At 38.0% G+C, this 20,127-nt stretch overlaps 1 protein-coding gene across 3 annotated transcripts in view; it reads left to right on the plus strand.

The window, feature by feature from the left end:
* Positions 1-20,127, plus strand: part of LOC126291699 (mitochondrial 2-oxodicarboxylate carrier) — a 77,346-nt gene that overhangs the window by 8,378 nt on the left and 48,841 nt on the right. For all 3 annotated transcript variants that reach the window (XM_049985332.1, XM_049985331.1, XM_049985330.1), the window contains exon 2: positions 14,634-14,782. In XM_049985332.1, coding sequence (XP_049841289.1) covers positions 14,719-14,782 — 64 coding nt within the window. In that variant the 5' untranslated portion in view covers positions 14,634-14,718. The remainder of the gene's footprint in view (positions 1-14,633; positions 14,783-20,127) is intronic.

Below are 20,127 nucleotides of genomic sequence, written 5' to 3' on the forward strand. Positions count from 1 at the left end.
GAGACTGAGAAGCTTATGTCCACAAATCAGCATGGTCGTAGAAGACATCGCTTTTGCCAAACTCAGCTTACCCTTTTCTAACATAATACACTGTGAACTATGGATGAAGGGCAACAGGCAGATTCCATGTTTATAGATTTCCGGAAAGCATTTGACAGTGCCCCCTGACAGGCTGTTAATGAAGGTAAGAGCCTATGTAACAAGATCACAGATTTGTGAGTGGCTCAAAGACTTCTTATGATATAGAACCCAGTATGTTGTCCTCGATGGCATGTGTTCATCAGAGACAAGGGTATAATCAGGAATGTCCTAGGGAAGTGTGATGGGACTGCTGTTGTTATCTATGTACATAATTGATTTATCTAAAAACAAAGATAATGTGACTTACCAAACAAAAGTGCTGGCAGGTCGATAGACACACAAACATACACACAAAATTCAAGCTTTTGCAACCAATGGTTGCTTCTTCAAGAAAGAGGGAAGGAGAGGGAAAGACGAAAGGATGTGGGTTTTAAGGGAGAGGGTAAGGAGTCATTCCAATCCCGGGAGCGGAAAGACTGACCTTAAGGGGAAAAAAGGACATGCATACACTCGCACACACACACATATCCATCCGCACTCACACATACACAAGCAGTCTTTCTGCTCCCGGGATTGGAATGACTCCTTACCCTCTCCCTTAAAACCCACGTCCTTTCGTCTTTCCATCTCCTTCCCTCTTTCCTGAAGAAGCTAGCTCTAAATGTGGAAAAACATAAGTTAATGTGGATGAATAGGAAGAACAAACCTGTAATGTTTGGATTCAGTATTACTAGTGTCCTGCTTGACACACTCGAGTCATTTAAATATCTTGGTGTGACGTTCCTGCAAAGCAATATGAAATGAAATGAGCATGTGAGAACTGAGGTAGGGAAGATGAAAGGTTGACTTTGGTGTATCGGGAGAATTTTAGGAAGTGGTTCACATGTAAAGGAGACCGCATATAGGACACTGGTGCGACATATTCTTGAGTATGCTCGAGTGCTTGGGATCTGTACCAGGTTGGATTGAGGGAGGACATTGAAGCAATTCAGAGGTGGGCTGCTAGATTTGTTACTGGTAGGTTCAACCCGCATGTAAATGTTACGGCGATGCTTCAGGAACTCAAATGGAAATTCCTTGAGGGAAGGTGACATTGCTTTTCAAGAAACGCTGTTGAGAAAATTTAGAGATCCGGCATTTGAAGCTGACTGCTGAATGATTCTGCTGCCACCAACATACATTGCACGTAAGGACCACTAAGATAAGGTACGAGAAATTGGGACTCGTACAGAGGCATATAGACACTAGTTTTTCCCTTGCTCTGTTTGTAAATGGAACTGGAAGGGAATGACTAATAGTGGTACAGGGTATCCTCTGCCACGCACTGTACGGTGGTGGTTTGCGGAGTATCTATGTAGATGTAGAGTACTTTGAGAAACTCTTGAATTGTGAACACATTCTTGGAAAATCTGAATTCACTCCAAATAGTTCTGATAAACTATATTCAGAGCTACCAACAATTGAAGAACTGCAATAACTCATTTCAGAATAAAAAAATAATAGTGTGTAAGGTAAAAAACAAATAGTGGCTGAACTACAGAAAAAAGTTAATAAAAATGCCATTAAATCTCTTGAGTGCGTCTTCAATAAAATTTGGGAAGAATTTGAGATCCAAGTAGAGTGGAAAACAGCTCTCATTCACCCTCATTGCAAGGCTTCAAAACAGACCCAAAACAGTTACAGGGGAACATATTGCTGGATGTAACTTACAAGGTTACTTCAAAAGTCCTGATAAATAGAGCAGATCCGCAGTTGGACCAACAAGTGGGGGAGAATCAGGGATGGTAGTTCATGCTCTGAACAAATATTAAACCTCAAAAACATTTTGGCGTGCCAAAAATCAGGCACAAAGACATACATATGTAAATTCCTTCTTTGATTTGAAGATATGATTGAATTGATAGAGAATTCCTAATATCAGTAATAGAAAAACTGAGTCTGAATAAGAAAACAACTAACGTAATTAAAGCCACTAAAGAAACAAGCAGCTATAATAGGTCTTCACATCCCCTTTGAAAAAGCTAAGATATTGACAAACATGAAGCACTCATGTAAATACCTCAAAGTTCAAGAACAGAAGATTGAAATAGTAAAAGAATTCAAATATCTCGGCGAATGGATTAGTTGGACTGCTGGGGGAAGCAAAGCAATGGAATCCAGAGAAAATAAACTTGAATTGCCCTTCCAACTAACAAAAAATACACACAAAAAGACAGTAATTAATCCAGAAGCACTGTATGCATCAGAAATACTAAACATGAATTTCAAAGGCCAAAAGGAGAAACTTGAGCTAAAGAAAAGAAAGATTTTAAGAAAAATCATAGGACCAAATTTCAAGACAATACATCAAAAATGGAACACTCTGCAAGAAAATTGAAAAAACTTTCAGATACTATGCGAAAAAGGAGAATAATTTTTTATTGTCATCTTCTCAGAATGATTTCCAACAGATTAACTAAACAAATCTTTGACTTTTTCCGTAACCACAAAACGAAACCCAACTGGTTTAAAGACACTGGGAAAGACCTAGTAGAATTAAAGATTTCAGAAAATTCACTTGTTGATTGAACAGCTAAATTAATTACTAAAGATGAAAACATAAGGTTCCAAGACAAATCTACACAAAAGTCCAAACCCTTCGTCTCAGAAGAAGAGAGGAAAAGAAGATCAGAAAGAATGAAGAAATTCTGGGTCCTAAGAAAAGAACAACACACAAAGAAATAATTGATCCAGCATACCACAAAGAGGGTGAAACAAACGAAGAAGAAAAAAACCATTATTACAAGTATGTTTTCAACAGGGTGAATTCATGGATGAAGTGTCGACCTATCTCAAATAAAAACAATAGTAATACAAGGGGAAGGGGCTTTCTCCATTATTGTTTAATTGTGCACTTGAAAAGGTAATCATAGAATGGAACAAAACTATAAAGTGTGGAAAAAGAATGGGTTGCAAAAATAAGAATCTCAAACTCAACTGCATTGCCTTTGCTGATCTTGCCATGTTTGCTGTAACAAAGGAGGAAGCAAAGGAAAAAATCCTCAAACAAGAGAAACAAGCAGGTAAACTAGGTCTTAACATTTCCTTTGAAAAAGCTAAAATCATGCAAGCAACAAACACCCAATTGAATACCTAAAATTCCAAGAAATAGCAAAAGAATTTAAATATCTGGGGGAATGGATTAGTTGGAATGTAACAGAAAGCACGGTAATTGAATCCAGGAAAAACAGACTTGAAGGAACCTCCAACTTATAAGAAATCCCTTTTATGAAGGTCCAAAATTAAACTTTACAAAACGGTAATCAAGCCAGAAGCAGAAACCCCAATCACAAATAGCATAGGCCACATAGAACAATTAGAAATAAAAGAAAGAAAAATTTTAAGAAAGATTATAGGAGAAAATTGGCATGGTAATTAAATATTATACACCAAGAATGAGACTATAGAAAAAAAACTGGAAAACCCTCAGATACTATGCAAAAAGGAGACTAAATTTGTGTGGACATCTCCTCAGAATGGACTCTCATAGATGAGGTAAATGAATCTTTTATTTCTTCTATAAAGCTAAGAAAAAAAATTACAGAAAATTCGTTATTTAATAGAACAGCTCGGGTAAGTACTATAGAACAAAATACAAGGTTCCAAGACAAAATTAAAATAAAGTCTAAACCCACCATCTCAGAGAGAAGGAAAGAAGTCAGAGATAGTGAAGAAATACTGAGCTCACAGGCAGGAACAACAAACAAAGAAATGATAGATTCGCCATACTCCAAAGAGGGTGAAACGAAGACAAAGAAATCCATACAGTATACGAGAACAGAACTATAGCATTTGTAGATTTAAAGAAAGCTTTTGACTATGTTGACTGGAATACTCTTTTTAAAATGCTATAGATAGCAGGAATAAAATACAGGAAGTGTCAAGTTATCTGGTGACTGCACACAAACTAGACTGCAGTTGTAGCTGTTGAAATAAGTTGAAGGAAAGCAATGGTTGAGAAGGGAATGGGAAAGGTTGTAGCCTAACCTAAAATTTTATTCAGTCTGTACATTGCATGAGCAGGAAAGGACACAAAGGAATCATTTGGAAAGGGAATTACAGTTCAGGGTGAAGAAATTAAAATTTTGAGGTTTTTTGATAGCGGCAAAAAACTACTTTGAAGAACATAATGAGTGGTGTGGACACTGTCTTAAAAAGAGTTTATAAGATGAACATCAATAAAAGTAAAACAAGGGTAATGGATGTATGTAGCTGAATCAAATCAAATGAGGCTGAATGAATCAGATCGAAAAATGGGACACTAAAAGCAGTAGATGAGCATTGTTAATTAAGCAGAAAAATTTCTGAAAAACATAACTTTTTAACATTCAGTATATTCAGTATAATTTAAAACGTTGGAAATTCTTTTTGCAAAGGTATTTGTCTGGAGTGTGCCATTGTGCAGAATAAAAAATGGATGATAAAAGTTCAGACAAGAAGAGAATAGAAGCTTTTGAATGTGGTGCTAAAGAACACTGATGAGGATGTAATACTTACATTGGATAACTAATGAGGAGGTACTGAAACGAATGAGGGAGAAAAAGAATTTTATGGCAAAACTTGACTAAAAGATGGGATCGGTTGATGGGATACATCCTAATGCATCAAGTTTGGTGATCGAGGGAAGTGTGAGGAGCTAAACTTGTAGAGGGGACCAAGGTTTGACTACAGTAAGGAAGCTCAAATTGATATGGTTGCAGTAGCTGTGCACAGATGAGCAGGGCTACACTGAATAAACTGGCATGGAGAGTTGCACTATATCACTCTTTCTGAATGAAGGCAACAACAGAAAAATGGGAGAAAAAACCATAAATTATATAACATTGGCATTTGATGTATGTGACAAAACTACATTATTTTCTTGCAAGATTCAACAACTAACTGACTCACATAATTACTTGCTGTAAAACTATTGGCCAACATATATTTAGCATAATGAACACCTGCGAGTACAGCTGTTTAGAGCATTAACTGTACATCACAAATTTTCTTCATGTGTGTAGTCAGGGAACTGACATTTTGGAAACATATTTAACAGAATTTGCTTTTAAGACCTGGTCCTTTAACTTACTTCCTTTTAACTTCCTATCTTTCTCCCATCTGCATACACTATCTGATCAAAAGGATCCCTACACTCCTATGTGATGTGGAATTCTCTACTAAATGTCATGAGAGTCAGACCCACCATACAAAAAGAATGGGAATTAATATGTTGTTGGTAGAGAGGCAGTGAGAGTAGAATGGCTCGGTCAGGAGACCTCAGTGACTTTGAACATGGACTAGTCATCGGCTCTCACCTGAGTAACAGATCCATCAGGGTCATTTCAGCCATTAAAAAGCTTCTCAAGTCAACTGTTGGTGATGTGACCAAAGTGGAAACACAAAGGAACAAATACAGCTAAACTGAGGCCCAGTAGATAACATCTACTGATGAATAAGGACCATTGAGCATTGTGGTAGGTGGTTATGAAACATCACACAAAATCAGTGGAAGGAATCATTTGTAAATTCCAAAGTTCTACCAGGAGTCCATGTAGTAGTACAATGACTGTGTGTAGGGAGTAATAAAGAATGAGGTACAACAATTGAGTAGCTCCTCATAAGCCACATGGCTGATGTCGCTACTAAGCATTGCTTGAGGTGGTGTAAAGAGTGACACCAGTGCTCAGTGGATGACTGAAAACAAATGATTCTGAGTGACGAATTCCGCTATACCCTGTGGCAGTCCAAGAAAGGTTTGCCAATTGCATGGAGAACATTACCGTCTCTCTTGTGTAGTGCAATGTGATAGTACTGCTGCTGTTGACAATACAATATAAATTAACTGAAAGCTGACATCTGTAACCTTTTGAGGATGTTCACAAATGATATAGAGATTGGCAGCTGACCATCACCCTAAATAAATGTCATGCAATGTGCATACATACATGAAAGGGTCTGCTATTGCTTGCCTGTAGAATCAATGATCTATTACTGGAATCAGTCACAATTTCAAGAGCCTCAGAGTTTCCGTCCAGCATGGTTTAAAGCAGAACTAAATAAATTTAATCATGATAAAGCCAGATGCCTGACTCAAATTTATTGGAAGATTCTTGTTGTTGTGGTCTTCATTCTCAATACTGATTTGATACATCTCTCTACAGTAATATATCCTGTGGAGACGTTTTCATCTTTTTGTATTACTACTGCAATCTACATAGATTTGGACCTGCTTACTGGATTTTTGCCTCAATATTCCTCTGTACTTTTAATGTGCCTTACTTCCCTACATTACTAAATTGATGAGTTCTTGCCTGTTGACTGATACACTCTTTTAGTCAATTTGTACAATTAGTTTCTTTTTTCCCTAATTTGATTCAATACCTGATCTTCAGTGTTCTTCTGCATCACAACATTTTGAAAGCTTCTATTCTATTGTCATGTGAACTGCTTGTTGTCCATGTTTCTTTCTTTACAAGGTTACACTCCAGACAAATAATCAGAAAAGCCTCCCTAACACTCAAATTTTTATAGGACTTTTAATGAATTACTCTTTTTCAGAAATAATTTCCTTGTTCTTGCTAGCCTTCATTTTTTATCCTCTCTATTTTGATCACCATTAGTTAACAAATAAAAAAAAAAAACTTATCTCCTGCTTTTGAGGTCTCATTTTCAAATCTATGTCTCTCTACTTCACTCAATTTAGTTCAAGTTCATCTCATTATCCTAAATTCACATATGAAAGAGGTTACTTAATTTAGAACACATGTTTGATCAATTTTGGAGTTTTTTCATCAGTGTGGGACTCTTGTCGAACTGGGTTAAAGCAATAGAGAGAAAAGTGATTGAAAGAAGAGTTGCATGATTTGTCACAGATTTCTTTAGCCAGAATGAGAGTGTCATGGAATTGCTCAGTGAACAGCTGTGGTAAACATTACACGACATTATGCATAGCAGGGAGCCTTACTCTAAACAGTGAGCCCATATTCCAGAATGAGTAAAGGAACATGCTAGTTTCTCCAACATTTATCTCATCTAATGACCACAGTGCTCAACTTCGAGAACTGGGCTCATACAGATGGGTGCCCACAGTATTTATTTCCACAACTTGCAAGTGTTATAGGAGGGGCCCAGGTGTTGTGATGTTGTTTCAAGTATGCTTCAGACATTTTGCTGTGAAGCCCTTACACATTCTCTAAACAACCACGATCCCTCCCCATGTCACTTCCGTACTTTTGGAGCCCTGAAGAAAGACATTTGTGGCCATTGATTTGCTTCACATGAAGCAGTACACACCTGGGTACAATCTTGGTTTCATAGGCAACCACAAAAATTTTTCTGTGAGAGCACGGACCTTCTTGTCTCACAGTGGGATAAGTGTATTAACATTTATGGCAATTACTATTAAAATAATAAACATTTTACTCACTTTTTTCCTTCTGTCTTATTTTCATGCATGTCCCTTATATGTGACAAATTTCATATTGTCTCTCGGTAAGCCTGTAATTTTATGTGCTTTTCCAAATTTCAACAGTCCTAATGCAACAGATAGCTAAATCTTATACAAAGAATAAAGAGACCTTCAGATAAAAGAGAAGCAACTGTATGAATATGAAGAGCCCAGACAGCAAGCAAGTACTCAGATAAGAAGGAAAGCAGAAAACTTGAAAGAAGAGTTTCTATATAAGGGCATGAAACTTTAGACAGTATTGTAGCAAGAGAAGAGAAAGTAGAAGAAGATGAGATGGGAGATATGATACTGCGAGAAGAATCTGATTAAGTGCTACAGACCTAAGTAGGAACAAGGCCACTGGCATAGACCAACATTCGTGCAAAATTATCGCGATCTTTGTCAGAGGCAGCCATGACAAACCTGTTTTGCCTGCAACATATACCACGTGTCGCGGGAGGAATGATCAATATTCCGGAACATGAGAGGGACAGCCATTCAAAGCAAAACAGTCTAATAAATATGGGCTCTAAAACACATACCTTAAGAGCTCTGAGCACTTGTTTGTCTTTGCTACTGTGAAACACATCTCTCGTAATGAGCAAGTACTCATATCCCTTTGAATCTTGGACTACCCTGTAAGAGATAGGCAAAATACCATCTTACTACAGGAAGAATATAATAATTTCAAAGAAGGCAGATGCTGAACTACTACCAAACCACCAGTTTAATAAGTTATGGTTTAAATACTGACAAGAGTTATTTACAGAAGAATGGAAATCTTGTAGAATCTGACCTTAGGGAAGATCAATTTTAGTCCAGACAAATGTAGGACACACGAGGCTATAGTAATCCTACCACTTCACTTGGAATACAGATCAAGGAAAGGCAAACCACTGTTTATACCATTTGTATACTTAGACAATGCTTTTGGCAATGTTGACTGGAACACACTCTTTGAAACTTTGAGGGTAGCAGGAATAAAATATAGGGAAGAGAAGGTTATATGTGGCTCATACAGAAACTAGACAACAGATATAAGATTTATTTTTTTAAAATTAAATCACTCTTGAACACAAAAATATTTCATTCGGGTCACTGTTTTTCCAATTAAGTTGACAAAAATTAACTGTGAATAAGAGTTGAGGAAATTGAGAGGAAAACAGTACTTGAGAAGGGAGTGAGACATGATTGTAGCTTATCCCCAGTGTTATTCTATCTGTTCATTGGCCAAGCAGTAAAGGAAACCAAAGAAATATTTAGACAAGAAATTAAAGCTCAGAGAGAAGCAATAAAAACTTTGAAGTTTGCTGATGACATTATAATTCTATCAGAGACAGCAAAGAACTTGGAAGAGCTGTTGACTGGAATGAACAGTCCTTTAAAAGAAGTTATGAGCATCAACAAAATCAAAATGAGAGTAATGAAATGTAGTCGAATTAAATCAAGCAGTGCTGAGGGATTAGATAAGGACATGAGACACTAGGATGGCCGAAATGGAGAGGATGTAAAATGCTGACTGGCTATAGCAAGGAAAGAATTTTTGAAAAAGGGTAATTTGACAACATGGAAGATAAATTTAAGTGTTAAGAAGTCTTTTTGAAGGTATTTGTGTGAAGTGTAGCCTTCTAGGGAAGTGAAACATATACAATAAACAGTTCACGCAAAAAGATGATAAAAACTTTTGAAATGTGACGCTATATAAAAATGCTGAAAATTAGTTGAGTAGGTCAGCTAACTAATGAGGAAACACTGAATCAAACTTGAAAAGAAATATATGACATTACTTTCAGGTATTTTTATAGATCTATCAAAAACCTTTGACATCCTGGACCATAACATTCTGTTCGAAAAATTAGAAAGACAAGGAGTAAGAGGTGTAGCACATAGCTGGTTGTGTTTATAACTAAAAAAACTGGAAGCAGAAAGTATCACTTCAGTATGAATTCAACAAAATGAATAAAACAAGAAACAACTCCTTTCTTCCTAGCGAATTACCAATAAAATATGGCATACCACAGGGCTCAATCTTAGGTCCACTACTCTTCTTGATTTATGTGAATGACTTAGTTGAATATATGAGTCTCACAAAAACTATCCTGTTTGCCAATGACACCAACATATTGCTCACTGCATCCAGTCCACCAGAAACTTTACAGTCCGCGGCAGAAAGTTCTATGAAAAGACTTTCTGAGTGGTTCACAAAAAACAAACTTATTATAAATACTGAAAAAAACTGTGTGTGTTGATTTTTATTTAATTCCTCCAAATAATCAAATGTCTATTCAAGCACAATTAAAAAATGATCCTCTAGAAAATGTAAGTGTCACAAAATTTTTGAGTGTATGGGTTCTGCAAGACTAAAAGTGGGACACACATATAAATAACGTGTCTAGAAAACTATCATCTGTGTGCAATGGCCTAAGAATTTTCAAGGCTACAACAAGCAAAAAAACAGTACTGCAGACATGCTATGCACAGTTTCACTCACTAGTCCGATGTGGGATCATTTTCTGGGGGATACTCAACTCACAGTGTAAAGGTTTTTAGAATGCAAAAAAGAGCTCTAAGAATAATTTGTAGCCTTAAAGAGATAGACTCCTGTAAATCCCATTCTACTGAGATTGGTGTGCTAAATGTTCCAAGTTTAGTCATTTGTGAAACTATCTTGTTCACTAGGGACTACCACCTGAAAACAGGCAAACTGCTATGGAATAAATATGTACACAACTATAGTACTACAGGGAAATCAAATACACATCAAAAATATAACAGAACAACCACCTATCAGAGGCATAATTAACATTGGTGTAATACTACACAATAAGATACCAGACAAAATAAAAAAAAAATGCTACTCATCCAGTATTTAAAGCTAAACTAAAGGCATTTCTAATAAAGCACTGTTTCTATTCTGTCACAGATATGGGATCATTTTCTGGGGGATACTCAACTCACATACATAAGAAAATTAATTGTAATAGGTACATATTTTTAATTTGCCTACTACTGTGTTAATACTATGTATTATTGTAACTTATCTTTGACCTGTTCAATATCAATTGTACAATTTATGCTGTATTATATAACTGGACCAATAAAAAATAAAATAAAATCAAAACAGTCTGAGGCATCAAGGAATTGCCTGTTTTGTACTGGAAGGAAGTTTGGGGGGAGGGGGGGGGGGTTAAAATTGTACGACAAGACGAAGGGATGAATACGGTAAGCTGGTTCAAATGGATGTAGATTACAGTAGTCATTCAGTGATGTAGAGGATTGCACTCAGGATAGACTAGTATTGATAACTGCACCAAACCAGTCTTTGGACTAAAGGCCACAACAGACAACAACAGGGACTGAATTTCAAAAATTTCTTTCTTGTCAGGTGTCTGTGTCACACAAAGAATGTTTCCTTCAAATGTCATGTTTCTAGAAGCAATATACCGATGATTTAGTCTTTCCATTGATCCAGCAAAAAAAAAAAAAAAAACTTTGTTTCATCTTTGTAAGGTAATTTTGAAAAATCATTTCATAGTGAGTGACTAAGGTCATCATCACACAAAGATTGTTCATGCCAAATTTCGTTCACCTTGAGCCAATACTTTAGGCTTCATGTTGCTGTGCCAGAAATCATAAATCAGGTGTGTCTTTTATATATTTACCAGCCTTTTTCTCATGGCTTTACACACTTGTGCATTTGATACATATGATGCTATTGTTTATCGACTAATAAAGTCATCAGAAGATCAAAATAAACTGCAAAATTATTTAGAAAAAATATCTGAATGGTGCGGTAAGTGGCAGTTTACCCTTAATAATGGAAAGTGTGAGGTCATCCACATGAGTGCTAAAAGGAACTCGTTAAACTTCACTTACACGATAAATCAGTCTAAGCTAAAAGCCATAAATTCAACTAAATACCTAGGTATTACAATTATGAATAACTTAAATTGGAAGGAACACATAGAAAATGTTGTGGGGAAGGCTAACCAAAGACTGCATTTTATTGGCAGGACACTTAGAGTAGAAAATGTAACAGACCTACTAAGAAGACTGCCTACACTACGCTTGTCCGTCCTCTTTTAGAATACCACTGCATGGTGTGGGATCCTTACCAGACAGGATTGATGGTGTACATTGAAAAAGTTCAAAGAAAGGTAGCACATTTTGTATTATCACAAAATATGGGAGAGAGTGTCACAGAAATGATACAGGATTTGGGCTGGACATCATTAAAATAAAGGTGTTTTTCACTGCGACCGAATCTTCTCACGAAATTCCAACCACCAACTTTCTCCTCTGAACGTGAAAATATTTTGTTGACACCAACCTACATATGGAAGAAAGATCGCCATTATAAAATAAGGGAAATCAGAGCTTGTACGGAACGATGTAGGTGTTCATTCTTTCCGTGCACTATGCGAGATTGGAATAATAGAGAATGAACCCTCTGCCAGGCACAAAAAATGAGATTTGCAGAATATCCATGTAGATGTAGATAGATTTAGACATGTGAATTGAACAATGGAAAATCCAGGATGGAAAGTAGCAATACTATGAAAAGGGAAGTTGCCACTCACCGTATATTGGAATTGCTGAATCACAGATAGGCACAACAAAAAGGCTGTCACAATATAAGCTTTCAGCCAACACGGCCTTTGTTGAAAACAGATCACACACACACACACACACACACACACACACACACACACACACACACACACACACACATACACACATGTAAACACAACTCACAAATAAATGACTGCAGTCTCTGGCAGCTGAATCCACACTGTTGTCTATTTTCAACAAAGGCCTTGTTGGCCGAATACTTGTATTGTGACAGTCTTTTTGTTGTGCCTATCTGCAGCTCAGCATCTCCATTATATGATGAGTGATAACTTTCCCTTCCATAATATTGTGACACATACATAGAATACACCTCCTCCTCCCCCACTCTGTGTCCACCACTTCTTCCCCACACTTACCTGTCTATCTTTGCCTCCTCACTCTCTCTGTCTCTTTATCTTCTCCTCTCCCTCTCTTTGTCCATATTTTCTCCACCACCATGTCTTCCTCCTCCCTCCCTCTGACCATCCTCTCCTGCCTCCTGCTGCTGTCTCTCTTTAGCCACGTGTGCCAGCACACATATCCCCTGCAGTACAGTTCACTAAGGCACACTGATACTACTTCCACAACATGCTTGTCATGCCCAGCAGGCTACACATCAGAGGCCTGACATACAGGCTGCCATGCAAAGCAGGTCGATGAAATAGGCCACAACATGCCTGTCATTTAGGAAAGCTCATCTATTGGTGCCTGGAAAACCATTTTTTGCCCCTGGCACGTAGGCTGCCCTGCAGAGGTGGTTGATTTGGCATGTTGATGCTGTTCCTAAACAACAAGTCTGTCCTGCAGAACAACCCATATTCCCGGGGCTGAAAGAAACACGTTTTTGCCCTGTCTCTGCTCCTATTGGGGCTAGAAGGTTATAAACCCTACAGTGCTAATACTCATGAGGCCTGCTGTTTTTGTGCCAAATTTGGTTGAAATCGATCTAGGCATTTGGGAGGAGATCCTGAACATATGTACATACACTCTGATTTATATAGATAACCTTTATAAGAACTTTGCAGCAAAATATATAACAATCCTATGAACTCTAGACAAGGAGCCAAGTGTATGAAAATTATTTTTGTATCTTGTATTGCGATTGTGCTACTCATAGTCTTGCACAAACTGTTTTCTATCATCAGCAAAAAATACCAGTCAGAAGTAAATGTTCTGGGAAGTGAGAATTGGAGTTCCATACTCCATAAGAAGGTTGCTGTAAGATGTTTCGTATCTACTTCACACAATATTCTTACTGCATGTTTCTGCTGAATTTTTTTTTATTTTTATTTTATTTTATTTTTAAATTTTTTTGTGCATTCATTGCCCACGAAGATAAATCAATAAGATAGTGTGGAGTGTAAAATAAATCAACAGACTTGGCTTTAGGCCAACACAGTGCAAGATACCTCTAAGAGAAAAACATGCTGAGCTGAACTTCTTGATTAGTCTACCTGTCTTTTGGCTCAGTTTTAATTTACTAAGTGGTTGGATCCCAAGAAAGTTTGCACACCGTGTTTTATTTAGTATATGGCCACTCATGTATACTTCTGATGCTAGCAGATAATTTTTGCTTTTCTGAAATTGAGCATGTCTTTGTGAGATTAAGATACAAACTGTTATCTATGAACCACTTGTAGCCCTGTTCAGCTGCCAGCTGATTTGTGCCTGGTAAAGTTAATTTGGGCACTTGATTAGTATGCTTCCATCATTAACAAACATTACAGTTTTGAACCACTATTTAAACTCATTGGAAGGTTATTAATGTAAGTTAAGAATGAGAGTACATCTATTACTGACCCTTGTGGAACACCAGATGATATGTTGTCCCATTCTGTCTATGAGACTACCTGCTTATTGTTATGATGGTAAGAATCCTTCCATCTAAGATGGATGCCATTAATGGCTTAACAGTTTAGTTTGAAAAGTAGAATTTTGTGAACCACACACTCAAAGGAATATACACATTGGATAATTTTTCTTGTTTTGCCTAGTCAGGACTTCATTTGTGAAGTACCGTGTAACATTCACTGTAGCTAATACTTTAAAAAGGAAAACTGAGCTCCATTGAACAATCTGAGCTCACAAAAAATGAGCCTGACTCAGTCCACAACCCTGAAGTTTATCATTTTAATGTTATATTTTTCTTCATTAACAACAAAAGCTTTTTATTATTTTTGATAAACCTCCTACACAAGGAAAGAATGGTTTGTGAATGTATGCTGTTGCAGGGTTCACAGAAACTCACTGTAAGACAGTTTTGCTCACTTATCAACTATTGGCTCTTTCAGATTTTCAGTGTCTGTAGTTTTTTGGGTTTCTCTGTGTGCTCTTGTAGCTGGATTGAGTGGAAGATACATAACATTATGTTATCTCCTGGGGGTCTTTGGTATCACAGACAGAGTGTGTTATCTGCACTCCCTGATGCAGCAGCTGTTTATAGCGGCTTGTGTACATAGGCTCCTGTCCACAGGGCTCCCTGCCAGGCAGCTGAAGAGAGCGCGTCTCCCTGTGTGTGGCAGTGACACTGGGACCTGCACTGGCATTAGTGGCCCACGATGTCGGACAGCACCAAGCTGCTCAAGCAGGCTGCCATGCAGATAGCTGCAGGTGGCTCTGCAGGTAAGCACACTTGTCTGCAAACCATCTTTCAGTATGTTGATGCCCTTCTGCTTTTCTGTGCTTGCTGATAAAAACTGGAGAGATATTTTGCCTTTTGAAAAATACTATTTCTTTTACTTTTCTCAAACATGTTTCAGCACTTTTTGCGCTACCTTTAGTAGAATTTTTTGGTTCTGTATGAAAATTATTATGATATGGTAATATTTGAATTTTAGCTTAAAGTTATTTCTATACATATAAATAGGTGATAATTGTGTGTCAAATTTTGCATTGGTTTATGTATGTAGTTAATGAGAGATGTCACATATCTGATACATAAAATGATGTGTGTGTATAAAATGTCCCAAATGAATACACATTCCTTTGCAATAAAGCACTATTTGCCACAATGGAAGCTTTATAAATAATCCCCCACACCCACAGATACACACAATAAAAATCCTCCATGACAATAACAGTTTGAAATTCACATGCTGTCCTTCAAATAAACACAAAACAAAACAAATGAGAGCAAACAGCTGCAATAACATGTTAGATGATGGTTTAAACTTGGCGTTTTGTCACAAAACAAATAAAAATGTATGTAAAGTTGTCATAATGCCTGTTACAAAGGTCTCTTAACACATTTAAAATAACAAGGAACAAGGCTAATAATAAAAAATTATAATCAAAATGGTAAATAACATGATTTTTTGTCTGAAATGGGTCAGAAATAGAAAAAGAGGAACAGGTTTTGTTTGCATGGAGAAATGCATGGTAGACATTGTGCTGTCTACCAATATATTTATTCACAATCGGTTTCGATCATTGATCATCTTCACTGTTGAAGAACATCGTGACAAATTCACATGTCATACATGCTATTTAATCAGAAAAGATGCCGTAGCTGACATGCAAAAATTCGAAAACCATACTTCATGCCATAATGGCAACAAAAGTTAATAATTCAGTCAAAAGGGCTAGGAAAGAGTTTCTGCTAGAAAGAGCAGATAAGCAGTTGTTCGTGTCTCACTTAGACAATGAACTGCAATCATTTAGTTCCAGAATGGTGGACATAGAGGATTTATGGACGAAGTTTAAACATATTATAAATCATGCTCTGGACAAGCATGTGTCTACTAAGTGGATTAAGGATGGAAAAGACCCATCTTGGTTTAATAATGAAATTCAGAAAATGATGAGGAGCAAAGGCTGTTGCACTCTCCGTTCAAAATAGGATGCACAAATCATGACAGGCAAAGATTAGTAGAGACTTGTGTGTCTGTGAAAAGATCTGTGGATGAGGCATACAATAGCTACCATTGCCATAGCTTGGCTAAAGATATGACGGAGAATCCCATAAATTCTGGTCCTGTGTCAAATTGCTAAATGGTTCTATGGCTTCCGTTCTGTCTTTCATTGACCAGTCTGGTTTGACAGTGGCAGATAGCAAAAGAAAGGCCAAAGTTATAAATTCCAAGCTTAAAAAATCATTCAAGCAGGAGGATAGTACAAATGCACTGTCATTGCTCCTCACAAGTGTGAGGTTTGAGCAGTACTCTGGTTTCTCCACGCAAGGAAGTTACCGCCCGTGGAGATTCGTCAGCAACTGACTGAAATGTATGGTGAAGAATGCGTGTCCGTTCAGCACATCCGCAAATGATGCAGGGCTTTTGCTGAGGGCCGCACAGAAGTTCACGATTAAGATCGTAGTGGAAGACCTCCAGCTTCGGGTGCAATTGTCTAGAATATCAACAGTGAGCTGCTCAAAGATTGGATGGTCACTGTCCATGAAATTGTTGAACACATTCCTGAAGCTTCCCACAGCACAATTGAAAGAACTTTAACAGAAATGTTGGGTTATCACAAGGTGTGTGCTTGCTGGGTCCCCCAGATGCTGACTGGTGGACATAAGGAGCAACGCTTTGTCTGTGCTCGGAAGTTTCTTCAACAATGTGAGGGGGGACGCAACACGGAGAAGTTGTTGGACTCTTTCATCACAAGATATGAAACATGGGCATTTCATTACATCTCTGAAACAAAATAACAATTTTGTCAGTGGCATCACTCCGGTTCACCACCATCAAAGAAATTCAAATAAACGAGTCGGCAGGGAAGGTTTTGGCAACTGTGTTTTAGGATCGGAAGGGGATACTTCACATCAGTTTGATGCAACATGAGACGACTATAAACTCAGACAGATATTGTGAAACATTGACCAAACTCCAGCGAGCAATCCACAATCGCCAGAGAGGATGGCTGAAGGCAGGAGTGGTGCTCCTTCATAACACTCGACCCCACGCCGCTCATCTAACACAGGAGCTTTTGAAGAAATTAGGGTGGACTGTTATGCCCCATCCCTCTTACAGCCCAAACTTAGCCCCTAGCAATTATCACCTCTTCCCCAAGTCCGAGCAGAGGTCATACGCTTCCTCAACAGGTTGGCAGGAGACTTCTTTGACTTAGGAATGCAAATGCTGGAGCACCGCATTTTTTTTAATAAAAAAAAAGACTATGTTGAAAAATAGACAAAAGTGTAAGCTTTTCGAAGATGTATAAATTAATAACAATAAACAATGTTTTTTTATTCATACATAATATGGGAACCTTACTTTTGGTACAACCCTCATATGTTTTTCGTATTAGGTGCATTGTGCTGCCACCTATTCCAGGTACTCCATACCAGCAACCTCAGTAGTCATTAGACATCATGAGAGAGCAGAATGGGGCACCCTACAAAACTCACAGACTTCGAACGTGGTTAGGTGACTGGGTATCACTTGTGTCGTACGTCTGTACACGAGATTTCTACAGTCACTGTTTCCAGTGTGATAGTGAAGTGGAAATGTGAAGGGACATGTACAGCACAAAAGTGTACTGGCCAACTTCACCTGTTGACTGACAGAGACCGCCGACAGTTGAATAGGGTCACAATGTGTAATAGGCAGACATCTATTCAGACCATCACACAGGAATTCCACACTGCATCAGGATTCACTGCAAGTACTATGACGATTAGGCGGGAGGTGAGAAAACTTGGATCTCATGGTCGAGTGGCTGCTTATAAGCCACACATCATGCCGGTAAATGCCAAACGATGCCTTGCTTGATGGAAGGAGGGTAAACATTGGACGACTGAACAGTGGAAAAACATTGTGTGGAGTGATGAAGCGTGGTACACAATGTGGTGATCTGATGGCAGGGTCTGGGTATTGCGAATCCTCGGTGAATGTCATCTGCAAGCGTGTGTAGTGCCAACAGTAAAATTTGGAGGTGGTGGTGTTATGGTGTGGTTGCGTTTTTCATAGAGGGGACTTGCATCCCTTTTTGTTTTGTGTGGCACTATCACAGTACAGGCCTGCATTGATGTTTTAAGTGCCTTCTTGCTTCCCACTGTTGAAGAGCAATTCAGGGATGGTGACTGCATCTTTCAACATGATCGAGCACCCGTTCATAATACATGGCCTGTGGCAGAGTGGTTACATGATGACATCCCTGTAATGGACAGGCCGGCACAGAGTCCTGACCTGAATCCTATAGAACACCTTTGAGATGTTTTGGAACGCCGACTTTGTGCCAGGCCTTACTGACCGTCTTTGATACCACTCCTCAGTGCAGCACTCCGTGAAGAATGGTCTGCCATTCCCTAAGAAACCTTCCAGCACCTGATTGAACATATGCCTGCGAGAGTGGCAGCTGTCGTCAAGGCTAAGGGTGGCCCAACACTATACTGAATTCCAGCATTATCGATGGAGGGCGCCACAAACTTGTAAGTCATTTTCAGCCAGGTGCCTGGATACCTTTGATCACATAGAGTGCATAAATGATCTGGCAGACAGGATGGACAGCAATCCATGATTGTTCACTGATGATGCTGTGGCGTACAGCACTGATGATGCTGTGGTATACAGGAAGATGTTGAAGATAAGCGACTGTAAGCTGATACAAGCAGACTTAGAGAAAATTTCTAGTTCATGTGATGAATGGCAGGTGGCTTTTAATGTAGAAAAATGTAAGTTAATGCAGATGAATAGCAAAAACAAACTGTTGACGTTTGGATACAGCATTAGCAGTGGCCTGCTTGACACAGTAACATCATTTAAAAAACTGAGTGTAGAATTGCAAAGCAATATGAAATGGAATGAGGTTGTTCTAGTAGGGAATGGTCAACTTTGGTTTACAGGGAGAATTTTAGGAAAGTGTAATTCATCTGTAAAGGAGACCACATATCGGATGCTAGTGTGACCTATTCTTGAGTGCTACTTGAGTGTTTGGGATCCGCGCCATGTCAGATTGAAAGAAGACATCAAAGCATTTCAGAGGCGAGCCGCTAGATTTGTTGCCTGCAGATTCGATCAGCATGTAAGCATTACAGATATGCTTCAGGAGCTCAAGTGGGAATCCCTGGAGGGAAAAAGACATTCATTTTGAAGAACACTGCTGAGAAAGTTCAGACAACTTGAAGCTGACTGCAGAATTATCTTACTGCTGCAACATACGTTTCATGTACAGTCCATGAAGGTAAGACACGAGAAATTAGGACTCATACAGAGGCATATAGACAGTTGTTTTTTGCTCTGTCTGTCTCTGAGTGGAATAGAAAGGAAATGAGTAGTTGTGGTACAGGGTACCCTCTGCCACGTACTGTGTGGTGTCTTGTGGAGTATGTATGTTGATGTACATGTACATGTAAATAATACTGGCTTATGCAAACAGAAAACATTGAAAAATGAAACCATGTAACAACACTAAGTGCATTTACTGCTGTCACACAATTTCTTTTTGCAAAGTTTTTTAGCCAGTATTGTGACGTGAAGTATCTTTGCAAGTTTTATTTAAATAGTGTGTATGACATGAGAAGTTGCCACAATAATTTTCCACTGTGAAGATGATCAGTAATTGAAACCGGTTGTGAATAAATATATTATAATACAGGACAGTGTTTACCATGCATTTCTCCAAGTATATTGATGCTGTTGACAGTGGCCTGTAAACATTCTTAAAGTTTTTGTTTGTTTGCAGATGATGGGCTGTCAAAATGGGTGTTACTTGTAAAGCTATCTGCATAAAAATGATTGTTTGGTACCACATATGCTATTTGTATAATTCTATAAATATTTATTCTACGAACTAGTGTTTGTGATCTAATTTTTGCTGTAGCGTAAATGTTCTGTATTTTGTGTGTCAGTCAGGTGATATGTGTCATTCCCTATATATGTAAACCAATGTAAAATTGGACACCTATTTATAACTTCTTTATATGTATTTAAATAGATTTAAGCTGAAATTGTAATATTAGTATATTATAATAATTGTTAGATGGAGCAATAAAAAAGTCCACCTTATATATACCACAGAAAGTGCTT

This window comes from Schistocerca gregaria, chromosome 9, assembly GCF_023897955.1.
Source record: "Schistocerca gregaria isolate iqSchGreg1 chromosome 9, iqSchGreg1.2, whole genome shotgun sequence".
Lineage (NCBI taxonomy): Eukaryota > Metazoa > Arthropoda > Insecta > Orthoptera > Acrididae > Schistocerca > Schistocerca gregaria.